This window comes from Salvelinus fontinalis, chromosome 4, assembly GCF_029448725.1.
Source record: "Salvelinus fontinalis isolate EN_2023a chromosome 4, ASM2944872v1, whole genome shotgun sequence".
In the NCBI taxonomy this organism is placed as follows: domain Eukaryota; kingdom Metazoa; phylum Chordata; class Actinopteri; order Salmoniformes; family Salmonidae; genus Salvelinus; species Salvelinus fontinalis.
In genome coordinates this window covers 51,951,808-51,976,764 of record NC_074668.1, presented here as the reverse complement: position 1 = coordinate 51,976,764, position 24,957 = coordinate 51,951,808, and the positions used below count along the sequence as shown (strand labels likewise).

Sequence of the window (24,957 nt, the reverse complement as noted above, 5' to 3'; positions counted from 1 at the left end):
ATGTTCAGGTTTGTCTTCATTCGTTTTGTTATTTTGTTAATTATTCAAGTGTTTTCGTTTCGTGTTTTTTCCGTCTTGTTTAATTAAAATATGTCATTTCACAACGCTGCGCCTTGGTTCAATCACTACTCCTCCTCTTCGGTTGAAGAGGAGGAGGAACACCGTTACACTGCGTCCCTAATGGGTCCCCGGTCAAACGCTCCCTTAAACACTAAAGCGAGGAGGCCTTTCTAATCGACCTGTCCCGGGTATCCTGGAAGGACATTGACTTCATTCTGTCAGTAGAGGATGCCTGGTTACTCCTTGAAAGTGCTTTCCTCACCATCTTAAATAAGCATGCCACATTCTAAAAATGTAGAACTAAGAACAGATATGGTTCACTCCAGACTTGACTTCCCTTGACCAGCACAAAAACATCCTGCGGCATACTGCATTAGCATCGAATAGCCCCCGCGATATGCAACTTTTCAGGGAAGTTAGGAACCAATATAGACAGGCAGCTGGGAAAGCAAAGGATAGCTTTTTCAAACAGACATTTGCATCCTGTAGCACAAACTCCCAAAAGTACTGGGACACTGTAAAGTCCATGGAGAATAAGAGCACCTACTCCCAGCTGCCCACTGCACTGAGGCTAGGAAACACTGTCACCACTGATAAATCTACGATAATCGAGAATTTCAATAAGCATTTTTCTATGGTTGGCCATGCTTTCCACCTGGCTACCCCTACCCCGGTCAACAACTCTGCACCACCCACAGCAACTTGCCCAAGACTCCCCCATTTATTTTTCACCCAAATCCAGATAGCTGATGTTCTGAAAGAGCTGCAAAATCTGGACCCCTACAAATCAGCTGGGCTAGACAATCTGGACCCTCTCTCTCTCTTAAATTATCCTACGCAATTGTTACTAGCCTGTTCAACCTCTCTTTTGTATCGTCTGAGATCCCTAAAGATTGGAAAGCTGCCGCGGTCATCCCTCTCTTCAAAGGGGGAGACACTCGACACCCAAACTGTTACCGACCAAAATCTATCCTACCCTGCCTTTCTAAAGTCTTCGGAATCCAAGTTACCAAACATATCACCGACCATTTCGAATCCCACCGTACCTTCTCCGCTATGCAATCTGGTTTCCGAGCTGGTCATGGGGGCACCTCTGCCACGCTCAAGGTCCTAAACGATATCATAACCGCCATCAATAAGAGACAATACTGTGCAGCCTTCTTCATCGACTTGGCCAAGGCTTTCAACTCTGTCAATCACTGCATTCTTATCGGCAGACTCAACAGCCTTGGTTTCTCAAGTGACTGCCTAGCCTGGTTCACCAACTACTTCTCAGATAGAGTTCAGTGTGTCAAATCGGAGGGCCGGTTGTCCGGACCTCTGGCAGTCTTAACAAACCTCCAGACAAGCTTCAATGCCATACAACACTCCTTCCGTGGCCTCCAACTGCTCTTAAATGCAAGTAAAACTAAATGCATGCTCTTCAACCGATAGCTGCCCGCACGCGCCAGCCCGTCTAGCATCACTACTCTGGACGGTTCTGACTTAGAATATGTCGACATCTACAAATACCTAGGTGTCTGGTTAGACTGTAAACTCTCCTTCCAGACTCCCATTAAGCATCTCCAATCCAAAATTAAATCTAGAATCGGCTTCCTATTTTGCAACAAAGCATCCTTCACTCATGCTGCCAAACATACCCTCGTAAAACTGACTATCCTACCGATCCTGGACTTCGGCGATGTCATTTACAAAATAGCCTCCAACACTCTACTCAGCAAATTGGATGTAGTCTATCACAGTGCCATCCGTTTCATTACCAAAACCCTATATACTACCCACCACTGCGACCTGTAAGCTCTCGTTCGCTGGCCCTCACTTCATATTCGTAGCCAAACCCACTGGCTCCAGGTCATAAGTATTTTCTAGGTAAAGCCCCACCGTATCTCAGCTCACTGGTCACCATAGCAGCACCCACCCATAGCACGCGCTCCAGCAGATATATTTCACTGGGCATCCCCGAAGCCAACTCCTCCTTTGGCTGCCTTTCCTTCCAGTTCTCTTTTGCCAATGACTGAAACAAATTTTAAAAATCAATGAAGCCTTATATCTCCCTCACTAACTTTAAGGATCAGCTGTCAGAGCAGCTTACCAATCATTGCACCTGTACACAGCCCATCTGTAAATAGCCCACCCAACTACCTCATCCCCATATTGTTATTTGCTCCTGTTATTGCTCCTTTGCACCCCAGTATTTCTACTTGTACATTCATCTTCTGTACATCTATCACTCCAGTGTTTAATTGCTAAATTGTAATTATTTCGCCACTATGGCCCATTTATTGCCTTACCTCCCTAATCTTACTACATTTGTACACACGGTATATAGATTTTTCTATTGTGTTATTGACTGTACGTTTGTTTATCCCATGTGTAACTAACTCTGTGTTGTTGTTTGTGTCGCACTGCTTTGCTTTATCTTGGCCAGGTCGCAGTTGTGAATGAGAACTTGTTCTCAACTGGCCTACCTGGTTAAATACAGTGGAAAAAAATTAAATAGCAAATAAATAAATGAAAAAGTATTCAGACCCTTTACTCCGTACTTTGTTGAAGCACCTTTTGCAGCCATTACAGCTTTGAGTCTTCTTGAGTATGACGCTACAAGCTTAGAACACCTGTATTTGGGGAGTTCCTCCCATTATTTTCTGCAGATCCTCTCAAGCTGTGTCAGGTTGGAAGGGGATCATCACTGCACAGCTATTTTCAGGTCTATACAGAGATGTTCGATCGTGTTCAAATCTGGCTGAGCCACTCAAGGACATTCAGAGACTTGTCCCGAAGCCACTCCTGCGTTGTCTTGGCTGTGTGCTTAGGGTAGTTGTCCTGTTGGCAGGTGAGCAGTCTGATCTCCTGAGCGCTCTGGAGCAGGATTTCATCAAGGATCTCTCTGTACTTCGCTTAATAAATTTTTTCATCCATCCTGACTAGTCTCCCAGTCCCTGCCGCTAAAAAACATCCCCACAGGAGTATTCTGCTAACAACATGTGTCACCGTAGGGATGGTGCCAGGTTTCCTCCAGATGTGACGCTTGGCAGTCAGGCCAAAGTGTTCAATCTTGGTTTCATCAGACCAGATAATCTTGTTTCTGAGAGTCTGAGAGTCTTTAGGTGAATTTTGGCAAACTCTAATCGGGCTGTCATGTGCCTTTTACTGACCAGTGTTCACTCAACCATAAAGGCCTGATTGGTGGAGTGCTGAAGAGATGGTTGTCCTTCTGGAAGGTTCTCCCATCTCTAGAAATTAACTCTAGAGCACTGCAATAGTGACCATCGAGTTCTTGATCACCTCCCTGAACAAGGCCCTTCTCCCCCGATTGCTCAGTTTGACCGGGTGGCCAACTCTAGGAAGAGTCTTGGTGGTTCCAAACTTCTTCCATTTAGGAATGATGGAGGCCACAGTGTTCTTGGGGACCTTTAATGCTGCAGACATGTGTTGTACCCTTCTCCAAGTCTGTAACTTGACACAATCCTGTCTCTGAGCTCTACGGACAATTCTTCAACATCATGGCTTGGTTTTTGCTCTGACATGCACTGTCAACTGTTACTGTGGAACCTTCTATAGACAGGTGTGTGCCTTTCCACATGTCAAATCAATTGAATTTACCACCGGTGGTCTCCAATCAAGTTATAGAAACATCTTAAGGATGATCAATGGAAAAACAGGATGCACCTGAACTTAATTTCAAGTCTCATAGCAAAGGGTCTGAATACTAATGTAAATAAGGTATGTTTTTTTTTTTTATATAAATTAGCAAACATTTTGAATAACCTGTTTTGGCTTTGTCATTATAGGTTACTGTGTGTAGATTTACCATACTGCACAACGAGCATGAGGAAGTGAGTGCCTTTCTTATACTAATAGACTTTTGGAAGAGGGATGCAAGTTTGCTCTTGTTTGCTGAATGTTAAATACAGCAGCCAAAATAACTTGCGGGAAAGTTTGAAAATAAAGAGAACGCATGATGAAAGTCACCTTGTACTAGAGAGATTTACACGGTTATCAAAATGTCACGCCAGGGTAAGCCTACACGAAACACAACCCTTATTTTAAGAGTTTCTAAAATCCCCTATGGGAAAAATGAATGGTGGAAAAACCATTGGAACTATTTCCTTATTTGACCGCTAGGTTTAATGGACATTATGACTCATACTCTTTTGCCATCTCAGTCTCCGGACTTGAACCCCATTGAAACTTGTGGTTTGAATGTAGAAGAAGGCAGTCCATAAGCACAGACAAAGAATATCAAGGATCTGGAAAGATTCTGTTTAGAGTGTTCTTTAATCTCATAAAACATTTTAGAAAAAGTTTCAGTGCTGTCAGGGTGCTGGATTACTGAAAACAGGGTTGGCAATAATTTTGACTCCTATCTTTTAAAGATTTTTTTTTTACTACTTGTTAAACAAAATCTGTCTCTAAGAAATTGTAGTAGTATAAAATACACTTTTTGTGGTGTATGCATGCAATATAGCACAGTATTTGTATTATTTATTTTATGCAGTTGTTTTTGCTCATCTTTTTTTAATGGTGTCAATAATTATGGACCTGACTGTAGTAATGTATAGTATAACATTTTATAAAATAACAGAACCATGAAATACATACATCTGCGCACTGTTGAAGGGAAGCAAAGCTAAGCTGAGACAATATGCCTAAAATACTATTCCAGGACTGCCTGGAAAACAGTGGCAAGTGTTACTCAGTGGACTATCCCGGCTAATAAAAAGTTATTATAAACTAAATCAATAAGGACCATAAAATGTAAACTCATATTTGTATGAACATAAGATTCAACAACTGAGACATAAACTGAAAAAGTTCCACAGACATGTGACTAACAGAAATTGAAAAATGTGCCCCTGAACAAAGGGGTGTCACAATCAAAAGTGACAGTCAGTATCTGGTATGGTCACCAGCTGCATTAAGTACTGCAGTGCATCTCTTCCTCATAGACTGCACCAGATTTGCCAGTTCTTGCTGTGAGATGTTACCCCACTCTTGCACCAAGGCACCTGCAAGTTCCCAGACATTTCTGGGGGGGAATGGCCCTAGCCCTCACCCTCCGATCCAACAGGTCCCAGATGTGCTCGATGGGATTGAGATCCGGGCTCTTCGCTGGCCATGGCAGAACACTGACATTCCTGTCTTGCAGGAAATCACACACAGAACAAGCGTATGGCTGGTGGCATTGTCATGCTGGAGGGTCATGTCAAGATGAGCCTGCTGGAAGGGTACCACATGAGGGAGGAGGTTGTCTTCCCTTTAACGCACAGCGTTGAGATTGCCTGCAATGACGACAAGCTCAGTCCGATGATGCTGTGACACACCGCCCCAGACCATGACGGATCCTCCACCTCCAAATCAATGCCACTCCAGAGTACAGGCCTCGGTGGAACGCTCATTCCTTCGACGATAAACACGAATCCGATCATCACCCCTGGTGAGACAAAACCACAACTCACCAGTGAAGAGCAATTTTTGCCAGTCCTGTCTGGTCCACAGACGACGGGTTCATGCCCATAGGCGACGTTGTTGCCGGTGATGTTGGTGAGGACCTGCCTTACAACAGGCCTACAAGCCCTCAGTCCAGCCTCTCTCAGCCTATTGCGGACAGTCTGAGCACTGATGGAGGGATTGTGCGTTCCTGGTGTAACTCGAGCAGTTGTTGTTGCCATCCTGTATCTGTCCCACAGGTGTGATGTTCGAATGCACCGATCCTGTGCAGGTGTTGTTACATGAGGTTTGCCACTGCGAGGATGATCAGCTGTCCGTCCTGTCTCCCTGTAGCGCTGTCTTAGGCGTCTCACAGTACGGATTTTGCCGTTGCCACATCTGCAGTCCTCATGCCTCCTTGCAGCATGCCTAAGGCACGTTCACACAGATGAGCAGGGACCCTGGGCATCTTTCTTTTGGTGTTTTTCAGAGTCAGTAGAAAGGCCTCTTTAGTGTACTAAGTTTTCATAACTGTGACCTTAATTGCCTACCGTCTGTAAGCACCGTCTGTAAGCTGTCAGTGTCTTTACGACGTTCCACAGGTGCATGTTCATTCATTATTTATGGTTCATTGAACAAGCATGGGAAACAATGTTTAAACCCTTTACAATGAAGATCTGTGAAGTTATTTGGATTTTTACGAATTATCTTTGAAAGACAGGGTCCTGAAAAAGGGACGTAACTTTTTTTGCTGAGTTTACTGTAAGACACATCAAATCCAGCCATCTCCTTTCTTCTTGGTGAAAAGGCAGCACACATTTGTATTACTTTATGATAAACCGTCAGTCTGTATCTGAGAAGAAACTATATCAAGTTCTGTGTATCCTACATCACCATTAAAGACACCCATATCATTCCATCCGAAATGGCACCATATTCCCTTTATAGTGCACTACTTTTGACCAATGCCCTACGTGACTTGGTCAAAAGTAGTGCACTACATAGCCAATAGGATGGCATTTGGGACACAGTCATAGCATTCCATTTCTAATACATTGTTCAGTGATATGGATATGGCTTTTACCAGGTAATGTTTAATCCGTCCTAATAATACTGCATGGTTGTGCATCTCTCTATGGGGTGTCACTGGAGCAAACTAGAAACCTGACAGAGAAAATGTACATTTGTGCTGAAAAATGACTCTGGTGCAAAGGCAGACCAATAATGTAGGAAATATAACTATTTAACAAATTCCAAGACTAAATAAAAAAAAGGCGTATTCGTAGGAAATGTCAATGTTAATTGTTGTGCATAGCTTATGTGATCATTATTCTAACATTAAGTTACTTGGTATTACAATGGTGATTCAGTAGTTGTGTTATAATTCAATAGAAACGGAGTTTAGCTTTTTTTATAAATGCACAAGAAGAATAGGGAATGTTCCTTATTCCACTGGTGTAAAAACAAGAACCACTCAACTTCATTGCTGTGCAATTACAAAGCTACGGCTAAACTATTATGTAATAATCTAACTATGTCATTACAGTGTAATTACACAGGTAGAAGAGCAACAATGTGAAGTGTCAGCGTAAATAACACAACAGAAGAGAAAGGACGTTGTACCTTGATAACCATGTACTGGCTCTCATGCAGGATCATCTCCTCTGAGAGAAGAAGTGTTCGCTCGCTACACAGTTCCAGGGGCTACAAGAGAGAACAGACCAGTAAACACCACTGTGCTAATAATGCATGATTTTATATCATATATACTGAATATGCCATTTAGTACACTCTTTTATCCGAAGCGACTTACAGTAATGCGTGCATACATTTTTTATATGGTTTGCCCCAGCAGGAATCAACCCACTATCCTTGGTGTTGCAAGCACCATGCTCTACCAAGTTAGACACACAGGATATGACTTTGTCTATCTCTCTGAAATCAAACCTCTTAGGTCGAGTTTAAATTGGATGCTAAATAACATTACACCATCACAATCATGAATCTCACTAATGCTGGGTCATGTTCACTAGGCCCGAAAAGGAAGAAAACAATCAAATGAGGAGGTACTGTTGGAACTTGTCAGATAAGAAACAATTGTTTTCGCTTTGCGTTCCACAACAATTTGATATGTTTCGCTACAACGTCACCTCAAACACTACCCTGCTGTCAGTTTGATAGTCTTCTACTTGCTTCTCATCCAGACACACCAATCATGCATCTGATCAGTTCAGCCAAGGGACAAATATGACTGACAGCAACAACACCAACAGACCCACCAGTCAGCTCTAGAAAAACATGATCATGTAATAACACAAATTAATAAAACAAAAGAGCCAACCTGAACAAAGACGGGGAAGATGAGGGTTTTGGGCGCCAGCGTGACGTAGGTTCCGTAATTGGAGTAGGGCAGATGAGACTGGACAATGGTGCAGTTCTGGTAATTGCCATAGCTGGGTTGGTAGCCAGATGGGGGCAGCATGGTAGCCGTCTTACCGATGATGGAGCGTTGAGAAGATAAGCCTGTGGCCTGTAGCCCGCTAGCAGTGTCCTGTAGAAAGCCATTGCCCTTCTGAAGTCCACCGCTTGGTTGAGTTTGATAAATCTTACCTGTTTTGGTAAAACATGAATGCAACAATATCCTCTCAGAAAAATATACATAGAGTTAACATACTGTACAGTACACTCCCCTACGTATTTATTTAGACAGTGAAGATAAAACATTTAATTTGGCTCTAAACTCCAGTATTTTGGATTTGAGATAAAATGTTCATACGAAGCGACAATATAGAATGTCACCTTTTATTTGAGGGTATTTTCATACTTATCTGTTTTGCCATTTAGAAATGAAAGCACTTGTCTGTATGTACAGTTGAAGTCGGAAGTTATGTAAACTTCAACTATACACCTCAGCCAAATACATTTAAACTCAGTTTTTCACAATTCTTGACATTTAATCCTAGTAAAGATTTCCTGTCTTAGGTCAGTTAGGATCACCACTTTATTTTAAGAATGTGAAATGTCAGAATAATAGTAGAGAGAATTATTTATTTCAGCTTTTGTTTCTTTCATCACATTCCCAGTGGGTCAGAAGTTTACATACACTCAGTTAGTATTTGGTAGCATTGCCTTTAAATTGTTTAACTTGGGTCAAACTTTTCGGGTAGCCTTCCACAAGCTTCCCACAATAAGTTAGGTGCATTTTGGCCCATTCCTCCTGACAGAGCTTGTGTAACCGAGTCAGGTTTGTAGGCGACCTTGCTCGCACACGCTTTTTCAGTTCTGCCGACACATTTTCTATAGGTTTGAGGTCAGGCTGAGGTCCAATACCTTGACTTTGTTGTCCTTAAGCCATTTTGCCACAACTTTGGAAGTATGCTTGGGGTCATTGTCCATTTGGAAGACCCATTTGCGACCAAGCTTTAACTTCCTGACTGATGTCTTGAGATGTTGCTTCAATATATCCATATAATATCCCTTCCATATGATGCCATCTATTTTATGAAGTACACCAGTCCCTCCTGCAGCAAAGCACCCCCACAACATGATGCTGCCACCCCCGTGCTTCACGGTTGGGATGGTGTCTTCGGCTTGCAAGTCTCCCACTTTTCCTCCAAACATAACAATGGTACTTTTGTACCTGTTTCCTCCAGCATCTTCACAAGGTCCTTTTCTTTTGTTCTGGGATTGATTTGCACTTTTCGCCCCAAAGTACATTAATCTCTAGGACACAGAACACGTCTCCTTACCGAGCAGTATGACGGCTACGTGGTCCCATGGTGTTTATACTTGCGTACTATTGTTTGTACAGATGAACACCCTTACCTTCAGGCGTTTGGAAATTGCTCCCAAGGATGAACCAGAGTTGTGGTCTACAAATTTTTTTCGGAGGTCTTGGCTGATTTCTTTTGATTTTCCCATGATGTCAAGCAAAGAGGCACTGAGTTTGAAGGTATGCCTTGGAATACATCCACAGGTACAACTCCAATTGACTCAAATTATGTAAATTACCCTTTCAGAAGTTTCTAAAGCCATGTGTAACGGGTGGTGCTCTCCTCATCCTCAGATGAGGTGAGGAGAGAAGGATCTTCAGACCAAAACGCAGCAGTTGGGAAATAAGCCATCTTTATTAAAAATACGATGGCCACACGAAACTAAACAAAACACTTTCAAACTACAAAACAAGAAAACGACGTTGACGAAACCTGAACATAAACTTACATAACTAAACATAAACTTACGTACAGGAAACAGACGACATCGAAACGAAACAAACAAACGCTACAGTCCCATGTGGTACGAACATACATACAGACACAGGAGACAATCACCCACAAACAAACAGTGAGAATGCCCTACCTAAATATGACTCTTGATTAGAGGAAAACGCAAACCACCTGCCTCTAATCAAGAGCCATACCAGGCAAACCAAAACCAACATAGAAACAAATAACATAGACTGCCCACCCAAAACTAACGCCCTGACCATAAACACATAAAAACAACATAAAACAGGTCAGGACTGTTACAGTACCCCCCCCTCAAGGTGCGAACGCCGGGCGCACCAGCACAAAGTCCAGGGGAGGGTCCGGGTGGGCAGTTGACCACGGTGGTGGTTCCGGCTCAGGACGCTGTCCCCACACCACCATAGTCACTCCCCTCTTCTGTCTACCCCTTCCACTGACCACCCTAAAACTACTTTCCCCTAAATAAACAGCCAGCACCGGGACAAGGGGCAGCACCGGGACAAGGGGCAGCACCGGAACAAGGGGCAGCACCAGGATAAGGACCAGCACCGGAATAAGGGGCAGCACCGGGACAAGGAGCAGCACCGGGACAAGGGGCAGCACCGGGACAAGGGGCAGCACCGGGACAAGGGGCAGCACCGGGACAAGGGGCAGCACCGGGACAAGGGGCAGCACCGGGACAAGGGGCAGCACCGGGACAAGGGGCAACACCGGGACAAGGGGCAGATCCCGGCTGAAGGACTCTGGCAGGTCCTGTTTGGACGGCTCTGGCAGGTCCTGGCTGGACGGCTCTGGCAGGTCCATGCAGGCTGACGGCTCTCGACGCTCATGGCAGGCTGACGGCTCTCGACGCTCATGGCAGGCTGACGGCTCTCGACGCTCATGGCAGGCTGACGGCTCTCGACGCTCATGGCAGGCTGACGGCTCTCGACGCTCATGGCAGGCTGACGGCTCTGGCTGCTCATGGCTCTCTGACGGCTCTGGCTGCTCATGGCTCTCTGACGGCTCTGGCTGCTCATGGCTCTCTGACGGCTCTGGCTGCTCATGGCTCTCTGACGGCTCTGGCTGCTCATGGCTCTCTGACGGCTCTGGCTGCTCATGGCTCTCTGACGGCTCTGGCTGCTCATGGCTCTCTGACGGCTCTGGCTGCTCATGGCTCTCTGACGGCTCTGGCTGCTCATGGCTCTCTGACGGCTCTGGCTGCTCATGGCTCTCTGACGGCTCTGGCTGCTCATGGCTCTCTGGCGGCTCTGGCTGCTCATGGCTCGCTGGCGGCTCTGGCAGATCCTGTCTGGTTGGCGGCTCTGGCAGATCCTGTCTGGTTGGCGGCTCTGGCAGATCCTGTCTGGTTGGCGGCTCTGGCAGATCCTGTCTGGCGGGCGGCTCTAGCGGCTCCTGTCTGGCTGACGGCTCTAGCGGCTCCTGTCTGGCGGATGGCTCTGTAGGCTCATGGCAGACGGGCGGCTTTGCAGGCTCATGGCAGACGGGCGGCTTTGCAGGCTCCTGGCAGACGGATGACTCAGATGGCGCTGGGGAGACGGATGGCTCAGATGGCGCTGGGGAGACGGATGGCTCAGATGGCGCTGGGGAGACGGATGGCTCTGGCCGGATACGGTGCACTGTAGACCTGGTGCGTGGTGCCGGAACTGGAGGCACCGTGCTAATGACAAGCACCTTCCTACTAGTGCGGGGAGCAGGGACAGGGCACACTGTACTCTCAAAGCCTACTCTATCCCTGATGCGAGGTACCGGCACTGGTGACGCCGGGCTGAGGACAAGCACATCAGGATTAGTAGGGGGAGAAGATACAGTGTGTTCAGGGCTCTGGAGACGCACAGGTGGCTTAGTGCGTGGTGCCGGAACTGGAGGCACCGGGCTAGATACACGCACTACAGGGAGAGTGCGTGGAGGAGGAACAGGGCTCAGGATACGCACTGGTAGCCTAGTGCGTAGTGTAGACACTGTAGGTACTAGGCTGGGGCGGGGAGGTGGTGCCGGAAATACCGGACCGTGGAGACGTACTGGCACTCTTGAGCACTGAGCTTGCCCAACCTTACCTGGTTGAATACTCCCGGTTGCCCGACCAGTGCGGGGAGGTGGAATAACCCGCACCGGGCTATGTAGGCGAACCGGGGAAACCATGCGTAAGGCAGGTGCCATGTATGCCGGCCCGAGGAGACGCACTGGAGACCAGACGCGTTGAGCCGGCCTCATGACACCTGGCTCAATACTCAATCTAGCCCTACCAGTGCGGGGAGGTGGAATAACCCGCACTGGGCTATGCACTCGTACAGGAGACACCGTGCGCTCTACTGCGTAACACGGCGCCTGCCCGTACTCCCGCTCTCCACGGTAAGCCTGGGAAGTGGGCGCAGGTCTCCTACCTGCCCTTGGCCCACTACCTCCTAGCCCCCCCCCAAGAAATTTTTGGGAATTACTTACGGGCTTTTTCGGCTTCCGTGCCAGACGCGTTCCCTCATAGCTCCGGTTCCTCTCCCCGGTAGCCTCTGCTCTCCTCAGTGCCTCCACCTGTTCCCATGGGAGGCGATCCCTCCCAGCCAGGATCTCCTCCCAAGTGTAGCAACCCTTTCCGTCCAAAACATCATCCCATGTCCATTGCTCCTTTCTCTCCTGTCCCTTACTCCGTTTAATTTTCCCTTGCCGCTTGGTCTTAGCGTGGTGGGTGATTCTGTAATGGGTGGTGTTCTCCTCATCTTCAGATGAGGTGATCAGAGAAGGATCTTCAGACCAAAACGCAGCAGTTGGGAAATAAGCCATCTTTATTAAAAATACGATGGCCACACGAAACTAAACAAAACACTTTCAAACTACAAAACAAGAAAACGACGTTGACGAAACCTGAACATAAACTTACATAACTAAACATAAACTTACGTACAGGAAACAGACGACATCGAAACGAAACGAAACAAACAAACGCTACAGTCCCATGTGGTACGAACATACATACAGACACAGGAGACAATCACCCACAAACAAACAGTGAGAATGCCCTACCTAAATATGACTCTTGATTAGAGGAAAACGCAAACCACCTGCCTCTAATCAAGAGCCATACCAGGCAAACCAAAACCAACATAGAAACAAATAACATAGACTGCCCACCCAAAACTAACGCCCTGACCATAAACACATAAAAACAACATAAAACAGGTCAGGACTGTTACACCATGACATCATTTTCTGGAATTTTCCAAGCTGTTTAAAGGCACAGTCAACTTAGTGTATGTAAACATCTGACCCACCGGAATTGTGATACAGTGAATTATAAGTGAAATAATCTGCCTGTAAACAATTGTTGGAAAAATTACTTGTGTCATGCACAAAGTATATGTCCTAACCGACTTGCCAAAACTATAGATTGTTAACAAGAAATTTGTGGAGTGGTTGAAAAATGAGTTTTAATGACTCCAACCTAAGTGTATGTAAACTTCCGACTTCAACTTTATCTAGTCCCCCCATTTTGAAGGTGTCATAAGCATTTGGACAAATTCACATGAGTATTAAAGTAGTGAAATGTTTAGTATTTGGTCCCATATTCCTATAGCACGCAATGACTTCATCAAGCTTGTGACTCTACAAACTTGCATTTGCAGTTTGTTTTAGTTGCGTTTGAGGTTGTTGTGCCCAATAGAAAAGAATGGTAAATAATATATTGGAGTCACTTTTATTGTAAGTAAGAATATAATCGTTTCTGAACACGTCTACATTAATGTGGACGCTGCCTTGATTACAGATAATCATTAATGAATCGTGAATAATGATGCGTGAGAAAGTTACTGAGGCTCAAAGATCATACTCCCAAGACATGCTAACCTCTCACAGGGGAGTATACATTTTTGGGGGGGGTATGATATTTAGATTTGGTTCATTAAGAAATGCTAGCAGCCATGACTGAATTCAAACGTCAGTTGTTTCGGGGTGTGGTTTGATGTGAGTATCTCTTGTGTTTGTTTGCAGGTGGGAAGAGTTAGCCAAATCATTTTGCCAATTAGCTTCAGCCGGCTGGTGAGCAACTGTGGCAAAGTTGGTTTGACTTTGGATAGCCTATCTCTGGGGATAGTTAAGGACCGTCAATAAATTACACCATGTAAATGGGATAATGTTTTCATGTTTGGGATCTTTTAGTTGTCTCATTAAATGCTTTCAATATTTGTAAATGAATTTCAACAATTTACAGTATAGTTGATTTAAGGTTTTTAAGTCATTGAAATTTGGAGCTATTGACATTTAAAAATATTGTCCCATGTACATTGCGTAATTTGTGACCCTATTCAGGAAACTAGGCATATGTCACAAGTCACGACTTCACAGGAGAGCCATTTGAACGTAAAAAAAAAATGTTTTGATCAAAATGCGTTTATTTTGGCAGAAATGCCTTCTCGAACATTTGAACGTTAATGTGCCTTAATAACAAACTTGTATGCCATCAGTAAATACGAATAAAATTGTTAACTTACGAGCCTTGTTGGTTAAGCCCCAGAAAAAGTTAGCAACCGTCCCTCTAGCCATGATTGGCTGAGATAAAGAGTGGGCTGGACATGCCGAGAGAGGAGTTCGGGTTGGTCTGCCATATTGAAGGCGTCTGTCTATTTAAGCTCATCAGTCTGTGTTGGTAATCCTGTCGAACGCGGCTTTAAAAAAAATGTATTGTGTAGTGGAGCTGCATAAGTGTTCCTCTCCATTTTCTGGGGGATCAAGTTTTGAAATCAGTGGAATTAGTGTATGATAGCTAAAGATGGAGAAAACACCTGTCTCCGGATTACATCTTCAAACTAAGGGCAACCATGGTATGGAATTCCTGACAGGGTGTGAACAGGGTGTTAACAGGGTGTGAACGATGCTGAATGGGTGTAGACAAAGAAGAGCTCTTCACTAGATACCAAAACATTCAAATGCGATTTTCTCAAAAGTGAGTTTACAAGTTGATCAACTTTCTAAGCAGAATTACTTTCCCATTGTTCCTCAAATGCAGTGTATGATATACCATTTTGTAGCTCTGAGTCTCTACTTTTATCTAATGTAAAAAACACCCTTTCACATTTTGCTACATAAGACCGAATCCAGGTGGTGAGTAACATTTACTGATGGTCCCTAACTAGCCCCATAGGGATATCGAATGCCAAACCAAATTGACCATGGGCATTACGATGGGGTCGCGTGCAATTGATGATTACTTGGGTGATGCCGGCTGTGTCATTCCATGACATACCATTTTGTTCAACTCGCAAATCCCAGTTTAGGACGAGACTGACTTTATGACCAGAATTATTATTTTTACTGTACACTTTGTAGTAAAATTTGACTCCAGATTAAATGTTTGTCTCATATCGATGCCACATAGGTCATTTTCAAAACAAGAAGTTGCTTTTTAGGGGGAGTCGGTCTTTAGAGTAGTCAAACGTTTAGTAATTGGTCCTATATTCCTAGCACGCAATGACCACATCAAACTTGTGGCTCTACAAAGTTGTTGGATACATTTGACGCTTGTTCTGGTTGTGTTTCAGATTATGTTGTGCCCAATAGAAATTAATGCTAAATAATGTACTGTGTCACTTTGGAGTCACTTATTGTAAATAAGAATATAATATGTTTTTGAACACGAATGAACACATTCTTCTTGATATGTCACACCTGTCAGGTGGATGGATTATCTTGGCCAGAGAAATGTTCACTAACAGGGATGTAAACAAATTTGTGCAGCAAATTTGAGAGAAATAAGCTTTTTGTGCATATGGAAAATACGATGCACTAACATTTGTTGCATAAACACATACATATTCCATTCTAAATAACACTGAACAATTCGTGGTGGAGGTCGAAGCCTCGGACGTCGGAGTGGGGGCTGTCATGTCCCAACGCTCTGCCCAAGACCAGAAGCTGCATCCCTGCGCCTTCCTTTCCCATCGCCGAGAGGAACTACGATGTGGGAAAAGGAGAATTACTCAGTGTCAAGATGGCGTTGGAGGAGTGGAGGCACTGGTTAGAAGTGGCAGAACAGCCATTTTTGGTGTGGACGGACCATTAGAACCTGGAATATCTCCGCACCGCCAAGCGCCTCAACTCCAGGCAGGCGAGATGGGCCGTTATTCACTCGCTTCCATTTCACTGCTTCCTTCGGCCCGGTGTCTAAGAATGTGAAGCATGGCATGCTCTCACGTCTTTACAGCCCCGCTACTACACCCTCGGACCCCGAGACCATCCTCCCTTCTAGCGGCTGCTATTGTCTGGGGAATCGAGAGTCTGATCTGCAAGGCACAGTGTTCCCAGCCGTACCCCGGTGGCGGGGGAACGGTTTCCCAAAGCCTCCCATTTTATTCCTTTTCCTAAGTTGCCCTCAGCTAAGGAGACGGCCCAGCTCATTGTGCAGCAGGGTTTCCTGATCCTTCGACTGCCGGTCGACATGGTCTACGATCGCGGTCCCCAGTTCTCTTCCCGGTTCTGGAAGGCGTTCTGCACCCTTATTGGGTCGTCAGCCAGCCTGTCCTCTGGTTTTCATCCCCAGTCCAAAGGCCAGTCGGAGCGAGCCAATCAGGACCTGGAGACAACCTGGAGACGCTGCCTCGTCTCCACTAATCCCACCACCTGGAGCCAGAAACTCGTGTGGGTGGAATATGCTCGCAACAGACTTCCTTTTTCTGCTACGGGCCCTCTCGCCTTTTGAGTGGTCCCTAGGTTATCATCCCCCGCTCTTCCCGGAGCAAGAGGCAGATGTCAGCACACCTGACCTTCTGTCCTTCATTGTCGCTGTACCTGGAAGAAAGCCCGGGCCGCTCTTCTCAGACCACCTCCAGGTACCGACGACAGGTGGACCGCCATCGGACCCCTGCTCCCTGCTAGCGTCGTGGGCAGAGGGGATGGCTGTCCACTTGGGATCTGCACCTCTGGGTAGAGTCCAGAAAACTGTCCCTCTATTTTATCGTCTCTTTCCCCATCTCCAAGATCCTTAGCCCCTCTGCTATTTGTCTTCTGTTGCCCCGTTCCCTCCATATATATTCCACTATCCACTGTCTCACAACCCTTTGTCTCCTGTGTTCCCTGTCTGTTGCCAGTTCATCTTGTCTGGAGTATAGAGCCAAATTAAAAGTAGCAGCTTCACTACCCAAACAAATACGTATTATAAGCCTCATACATGCTTTTAACAAGTGTTAAAAGGCATTATACCTGCAAGCTTACGTTTTTAAAGTGTTTAGTAAAGTGTTACCAAATCTGGTAAGTTAATCTTATCAAAGTTGCTTACCAAGTGTACCATTCCGGTCTTGATAAACGGGATGCAAGATCTGAGAAGTAGAAAAGCATTAAAACCGTCTAGTGAGGTCAGAAGATGACAAGGAGGTTAAAGGTCTACAGTATGGACGGTGGTGCATGCGGTGACATGTATAATTTTGGTATTTTATTAGGATCCCATTAGCTGTTGCAAAAGCAGCAGCTACTTTTCCTGGGGTCCACACAAACCATGAAACATAATACAGAATGACACAATACAGACCATCAATAGACAAGAACAGCTCAAGGACAGAACTACATACGTTGAGTAAACATAAGCTGAATATGAATCAAGAGAGGAACAGTGAGCGCTAAACCTAAGCCTGCATTCAAAATAGCACCCTATTCCCTAATTCGTGCACTACTTTTGACCAGGGCCCATAAGGCTCTGGTCAAAAGTAGTGCACTACATAGGGAATAGGGTGCCATTTGGGAATACAGCCTATGAGTCACAAAAAGATTTGCTGAGCTCCATGGATAATGTAGTCTATACAATCACCTGGCTTCCCGGGTCCACAGGGGAGAGGATAATGTAGTTGTCACCATTTGATGAGGTCACCCGGGTGCCTTTGAGGGTCCGAGTCCTCATCTTAGTATTCCCGTAGTCTGGCTCCTGTCCCTTGTAGTACTCTCCCTTGTCTTCTCGCTTGTCCCTCCACAAGGATCCAAGGCCGCCCTCTGACACCAGCCCTTGCTTACGTCCACTCCGTCTGCCATGGGCGGGGTGGGTCAGCAAAGGCGGGGTCTTGTCTCGTTTCTTCCCCACCGGGGACACCACAGTGTCGTAGGCAGATGCCTTATAAGATGGTCTGTGGATCAGGCCCTCAAAATACGGCTTCATGATAGGTAGGGTCCTCCATACCACTACAGTGATCTCATTGTGGCAGTTTCTGTGAACGGAGAGGACAGTTGATTCAGACAACACATTTGATAGGAGAGAACCTGTTGCACTGTAGGGCTGTCCCTGACAACAACAAAAAATCTTGGTCGACCGAGAGTCATCCTGTTCTTTCAACCAATTGATTGGTCTAAATGTTTAAATGCATATTTCCATATTCCATATGTTTGAATAAATTCAACTACATATGCACTGAGCTTGTCTGATGCTTTAAGCACACTGTTTGATTAAATAACAAAATGACGACTCAAGAAAGAGACTGATGGTCAAACTGTGCTAAAAAAATTACGAGTGCCCGTGTGACTGGAGTGAAAAGCCAGTTAAAAGGCACCACAGCACAGAAAGTGATTATTGCGCTGTCTGTGCTGAAGCTGCAACATCACTACAGCCATTTTAGTTTCTTACTTGTTTCTGACTGAAAACGTATGATACCAAATCCATTCCCTATCCCTCAAAAACATTCCCTATTCTCTCAACCCTTGCTCTCTTTACGTGAAACATGTAAGCATCACATGCATGTGACCAACAGGGCCTGATCTAAAACCTATCATATTCACATCAATAAATTGGTTATAACAAACTCCGAACACAGTAACACATGAGAGCAAAATGGATGCGGAGGACGTGAAAAATAAACTTGAAATGGGCAAATGTTTACTCGTTGCTCAGGAGGGAAGGGGAAGACATTTGACTTAGTTGTGGAAACTACTGGAGATTCTGAAAAAGGAAAGTATAGGATCAAGAGTTGTGTGAGTATTGTGTGCCAAACAGTAGCTGTTAGATTACAATATTATAATTCTTTCTGACCATTTGGAACAGTATACACAACACTAAATAAATAAGTGTACCACAGAGTCTATTCTAATGAAAATAAATAAACATATAAAGCCTTTATTACAGCAGACGAAACCTGTTGCATGCATTCGTGAATTCTGGTTTAGTTATTGTTTAGGCTAATTATTCAAAGCCCCCTTATTTCATTTTAAAACTAAAATCCTTGATTTTATTTCAAAGCATTGAATGTCTCATATGCTGTGTGATGGCTTGAATGAATTAATGATTGATTGATATGGTAGCCTATATTTAAATATAGGCCTAAGTTAGTTAAGGTATAAAAACTAAACAGGACACGATCTTTGGTCCTACGGCTTGATGGTGGTTATACAAGGCTATTTTACAAAGCCTACTAACGATAACGACATTAATAATTATAATGATGATCATAATAATGATAATTGTAATCAGATCAAGAAAAGGGAGGGTATAGGAACGAGGTGAACAGATGCTGTTCGATTACAATATATTTTTTATGTCTGTTATAAGTAATACCAGTCTGTTCTCATGAAAAACAGCATAGCAAAGAATAAAAACAGCAGAATCTGTGAAATTGCTTTATCAGATATTTTTCCTTTGCTTGAGGCTTGGTGCTCACGGAATCAGTAGTCTATTAAACAAACACTCAAACAGGCAACATAAGCTAGATCAGTCTTATTTCTGTAGATATACAGTACAGTTCATTTGGAAAGTATTCAGACCCTTTCCTATGAGACTCGAAATTGAGCTCAGGTGCAGCCTGTTTCCATTGATCATCCTTGAGATATTTCTACAAATTAAATTGATTGAACATCATTTGGAAAGGCACACACCTGTCTATATAAGGTCCCACAGTTGACAGTGCATGTCAGGGCAAAAACCAAGCCATGAGGTCAAAAGAATTGTCCGTAGAGCTCCGAGAAAGGATTGTGTCGAGGCAGAGATCTAGGGAAGGGTACCAAAACATTTCCACAGCATTGAAGGTCCCCAAGAACACAGTGGCCTCCATCATTCTTAGAACCACCAAGACTCTTCCTAGAGCTGGGCCCTGCCAAACTGAGCAATCAAGGGAGAAGGGCCTTGGTCAGTGAGGTGACCAAGAACCCGATGGTCACTCTGACCTTGCTCCAGAGTTCCTCTGTGGAGTTGGGAGAACCGTCCAGAAGGACAACCATCTCTGCTGCACCCCACCAATTAGGCCTTTATGGTAGAGTTGCCAGACGGAAGCCACTCCTCAGTAAAAGACACATGACAGCTCGCTTGGAGTTCGCCAAAAGTCACCTAAAGGACTCTCAGACCATGATAAACAAGATTCTCTGGTCTGATGAAACCAAGATTGAACTCTTTTGCCTGAATGCCAAGCATAAACATCTGGAAGAAAAATTGCACCATCCCTACGGTGAAGCACGGTGGTGGCAGCATCATGCTGTGGGGATGTTGTTCAGAGGCACGGACTGGGAGACTAGTCAGGATCGAGGGAAAGATGAACGGACCAAAGTATCGAGAGATCCTTGATGAAAACCAGCTCCAGAGCGCTCAGAACCTCAGACTGGTTTGAAGGTTCACCTTCCTACAGGACAACGACCCTAAGCACATGACCAAGACAATGCAGGAGTGGCTTCAGGACAAGTCTCTGAATGTTCCTGCGTGGCCCAGCAAGAGCCCTGACTTGAACCCGATCAAACATCTCTGGAGAGACCTGACAGAGCTTGAGAGGATCTGTAGAGAAGAATGTTAGAAACTCCCAAAATACAGGTGTGCCAAGCTTGTAGCGTCATACCCAAGACAACTCGAGGATGTAATCACTGCCAAAGGTGCTTCAACAAAGTACTGAGTAAAGGGTCTGAATACTTTTGTAAATTGAAAATTTAAGTTTGACATTTTTAATACACATTTGTAAACATTTCTAAAAACCTGTTTTTGTTTTTTCATTATGGTGTATTGTGTGTAGATTGATGTAGAAAACAATTGAATCCATTTCAGAATAAGGCTGTAACGTAAGAACATGTGTAAAAAGTCAAGCGGTCTGAAAACTTTCCGAATGGACTGTATATGGATGATTTATAAAGCCAGGCCCATTTAACAGTTAGGCTATTGATTATAGACCTAATTAAATCAGGGTTTATTCTCTCAATTTTCTTAGACAATTAGGCTAAGGAAGGGCTGCTCCTCGTCTCTGCTGCTGCTGCTGCCTCTGCTGAATTTGGGGTGGCAGGTAGCCTAGTGGTTAGAGTGTTGGGTCAGTAACCGAAAGGTTGCTAGATCGAATCCCCTAACTGACAAGGTAAAAATATTTCATTTTGCCCCTGAACAAGGCAGTTAACCCACTGTTCCATTGTAAATAAGAATTTGTTCTTAACTGACTTACCTAGTTAAATAAAAAATTGTTCTCAATCCCAAAATGCTGGTTAACTTTTCTATTATGCATATAGCAACAAAGGGAAAGGTGCAAATTCTACGGCGCACGAAAGAATATGTTTCAGAACCGCGGACAACGACCGTATCCAATGCGGGAGAAAGTGCATTTGCTATAAAATAATATTAGATTTATCAATGTTGCACCATTGTTTTTAATTAAAAACAACCATATACAATTTCAGTATCACGTCTTACAGTAATGGATTGTGCTATCCCTGTGGCCTCCGCAATGGATTAGTACCCTGAGACAGGCGTGAATCAGACAGGTGTCTTGTACACCATAAAAAAATATACTGCTATATATATACTGCTCAAAAAAATAAAGGGAACACTTAAACAACACAATGTAACTCCAAGTCAACTTCTGTGAAATCAAACTGTCCACTTAGGAAGCAACACTGATTGACAATACATTTCACATGCTGTTGTGCAAATGGAATAGACAACAGGTGGAAATTATAGGCAATTAGCAAGACACCCCCAATAAAGGAGTCGTTCTGCAGGTGGTGACCACAGATACTTCTCAGTTCCTATGCTTCCCGGCTGATGTTTTGGTCACTTTTGAATGCTGGCGGTGCTTTCACTCTAGTGGTAGCATGAGACGGAGTCTACAACCCACACAAGTGGCTCCAGGATGGCACATCAATGCGAGCTGTGGCAAGAAGGTTTGCTGTGTCTGTCAGCGTAGTGTCCAGAGCATGGAGGCACTACCAGGAGACAGGCCAGTACATCAGGAGACGTGGAGGAGGCCGTAGGAGGGCAACAACCCAGCAGCAGGACCGCTACATCCGCCTTTGTGCAAGGAGGAGCAGGAGGAGCACTGCCAGAGCCCTGCAAAATGACCTCCAGCAGGCCACAAATGTGCATGTGTCTGCTCAAACGGTCAGAAACAGACTCCATGAGGGTGGTATGAGGGCCCGACGTCCACAGGTGGGGGTTGTGCTTACAGCCCAACACCGTGCAGGACGTTTGGCATTTGCCAGAGAACACCAAGATTGGCAAATTCGCCACTGGCGCCCTGTGCTCTTCACAGATGAAAGCAGGTTCACACTGAGCACATGTGACAGACGTGACAGAGTCTGGAGACGCCGTGAAGAACGTTCTGCTGCCTGCAACATCCTCCAGCATGACCGGTTTGGCGGTGGGTCAGTCATGGTGTGGGGTGGCATTTCTTTGGGGGGCCGCACAGCCCTCCATGTGCTTGCCAGAGGTAGCCTGACTGCCATTAGGTACCGAGATGAGATCCTCAGACCCCTTGTTAGACCATATGCTGGTGTGGTTGGCCCTGGGTTCCTCCTAAAGCAAGACAATGCTAGACCTCATGTGGCTGGAGTGTGTCAGCAGTTCCTGCAAGAGGAAGGCATTGATGCTATGGACTGGCCCGCCCGTTCCCCAGACCTGAATCCAATTGAGCACATCTGGGACATCATGTCTCGCTCCATCCACCAACGCCATGTTGCACCACAGACTGTCCAGGAGTTGGCGGATGCTTTAGTCCAGGTCTGGGAGGAGATCCCTCAGGAGACCATCCGCCACCTCATCAGGAGCATGCCGAGGCGTTGTAGGGAGGTCATACAGGCACGTGGAGGCCACACACACTACTGGGCCTCCTTTTGACTTGTTTTAAGGACATTACATCAAAGTTGGATCAGCCTGTAGTGTGGTTTTCCACTTTAATGTTGAGTGTGACTCCAAATGCAGACCTCCATGGGTTGATTCATTTGATTTCCATTGATAATTTTTGTGTGATTTTGTTGTCAGCACATTCAACTATGTAAAGAAAAAAGTATTTAATAAGAATATTTCATTCATTCAGATCTAGGATGTGTTATTTTAGTGTTCCCTTTAATTTTTTTGAGCAGTGTATATATACATACATAAAATAAATATTGCGACTGCTCGACTAAAGAAATCTCAGTCGACCAACAGCCTATCGACCAAACAATCGACTAGTCGACAAAATCGGGTCAGCCCTAATGTACTGTATGTTCAGGACAGGTGAAACCCAAAGGGAGATCGGACAGTGTAGGACTGTAGGCTACCTGAATGCGTGAGCAAGGTCGACACACTTCCATTGCTCCACTGGTAAGCCATTGAGCTGCAGCACAGTGTCCATCTGCTGTAAGCCAGCCTGGTGCGCTGGACTCCCTGAGACACAAACACACACACACAGAACCCAACAGAACACAATGACTCATAACGAAACAGAAGGTATAAATGAAAATGCAACCAATATTAACAATAATGCTACACGGTATGGTAGTAACAGAAGCCATACACATCCAGTAACTCCATGAACAACCACTAATGTTTAATCTCGCCAACCCAACACCAAATCTTGCGTGAGCATTGGCCTGCGGCGAGCTGGCATGGTAGCAGACAAGTCCACACCCTCTCCTCTGAGACACTCTCGGGGCCAAATGAAGACCTCTCCTTATGAAATTCAAAAGATGCCAGGTGTAGGTGCACCCCCTCCTGACCAAGGCGTTTTCATTATCACAAGAGACTAATTTATAGACAACACCATTCAATGAAATGATTGTTTGGGTGGATGAATTGCCAAAAGGTAACTCTCAGACTCCTCATTGAACAGATAGTCATATTATTACACCTTACCTCTCATGGACAGACTTACGTAACATAATTGGTATTGTTACATCTGTCACCAGACTGTGGGATATGACGAATAACGAGGAACTATTGTGCCTGTGTGCTGATTTTGTGTCACTGGATATTAGGACAAATCAGAATTCACCTGCACCGAGCATGTTTTGAGCATGTTCACCTGCACCGAGCATGTTTTGGGTGGATTTACTAAAGTGGTTCTGGCACTTCCGCTAGTTTTGTATCTCATACTTCTCCCCCCTAAACCGAATTGTTGAAATTGTGAAATTTAAGGTTATAGGTGGGCCCGAGATTATATTACCACTTACCTGACAATAATAATAAATAACAATTTGGTGGGTGCCTATATTTGTCCTATTTCACACATTTACACGTGTGTATTAATATGTATGTGTGAATAGGAAATGTGTTCTTCGCATATTCTAACTCTCCCTGAGACACCCTCAGAGAGTGGGGTCACAGCTAGGGTCGGATAAATCAATAACATTTTTATTTTCACTGAATCTCCGTTTGGGTATTGGTTAGACTCCAATTAGGGTGTGGAATTGTTATGCTCTTAGTACTGAAGCCTACTCCCGACCGTCACATTGTACAGCGCCATATTTTCCGTTACATCCTAACGGAAACCCTAAGGGTTTCATTTTTCATGTCATGGAATAGAAACACCATTAAATGTATCATATTAATTAAGCTACATTTCTTAAAATCAATCCCGTATAGTGTTCTTACAAAAAATATTTAAATTCTCTAGTACAGCCAATATTGAAGTCTATCAAATGCTTCTCTGGTGGTCAAATGTTTATGTCCCTGGACAACAGCAAGCAAGTTTCATTGCTTTTCGACCTGTCCCCAAATTAATTTAGTTGGTTCAGAGTTTGTTTTAATATTTCAACCTGCGTGTCCTGATACGCGTCTGATGTGGGTGGACAAAATCAACATGCAGACGCGAGTGGTCTGGTCAGCATGTTAGACCGCTGTGCCACTGAGGCCCAGAAGAAGAACAATTCTTACACTATTGTTCTAAATTCAAATCACCCTCTTCTTCTTTATCCTCATTATTCAGTTCATTCAAATTCAATTGTGAAGTCATATGCACAATTATCAGTTTCTATCTGGTTTCCATCATTCTTCAATTGACGTCATTCATTCAGTGAGGAGAGACACATTAGCGCCTTTGTA

General features: G+C 44.7%; 1 protein-coding gene across 2 annotated transcripts in view; it reads right to left on the bottom strand.

Moving 5' to 3' along the window:
- Positions 1–24,957, bottom strand: part of LOC129853977 (regulator of G-protein signaling 3-like) — a 92,384-nt gene that overhangs the window by 45,797 nt on the left and 21,630 nt on the right. For both annotated transcript variants that reach the window (XM_055920552.1, XM_055920551.1), the window contains 5 exons: positions 23,196–23,301; positions 17,524–17,914; positions 16,999–17,038; positions 7,832–8,100; positions 7,114–7,194 (listed from right to left, as the gene is read on the bottom strand). In XM_055920552.1, coding sequence (XP_055776527.1) covers positions 7,114–7,194; positions 7,832–8,100; positions 16,999–17,038; positions 17,524–17,914; positions 23,196–23,301 — 887 coding nt within the window. The remainder of the gene's footprint in view (positions 1–7,113; positions 7,195–7,831; positions 8,101–16,998; positions 17,039–17,523; positions 17,915–23,195; positions 23,302–24,957) is intronic.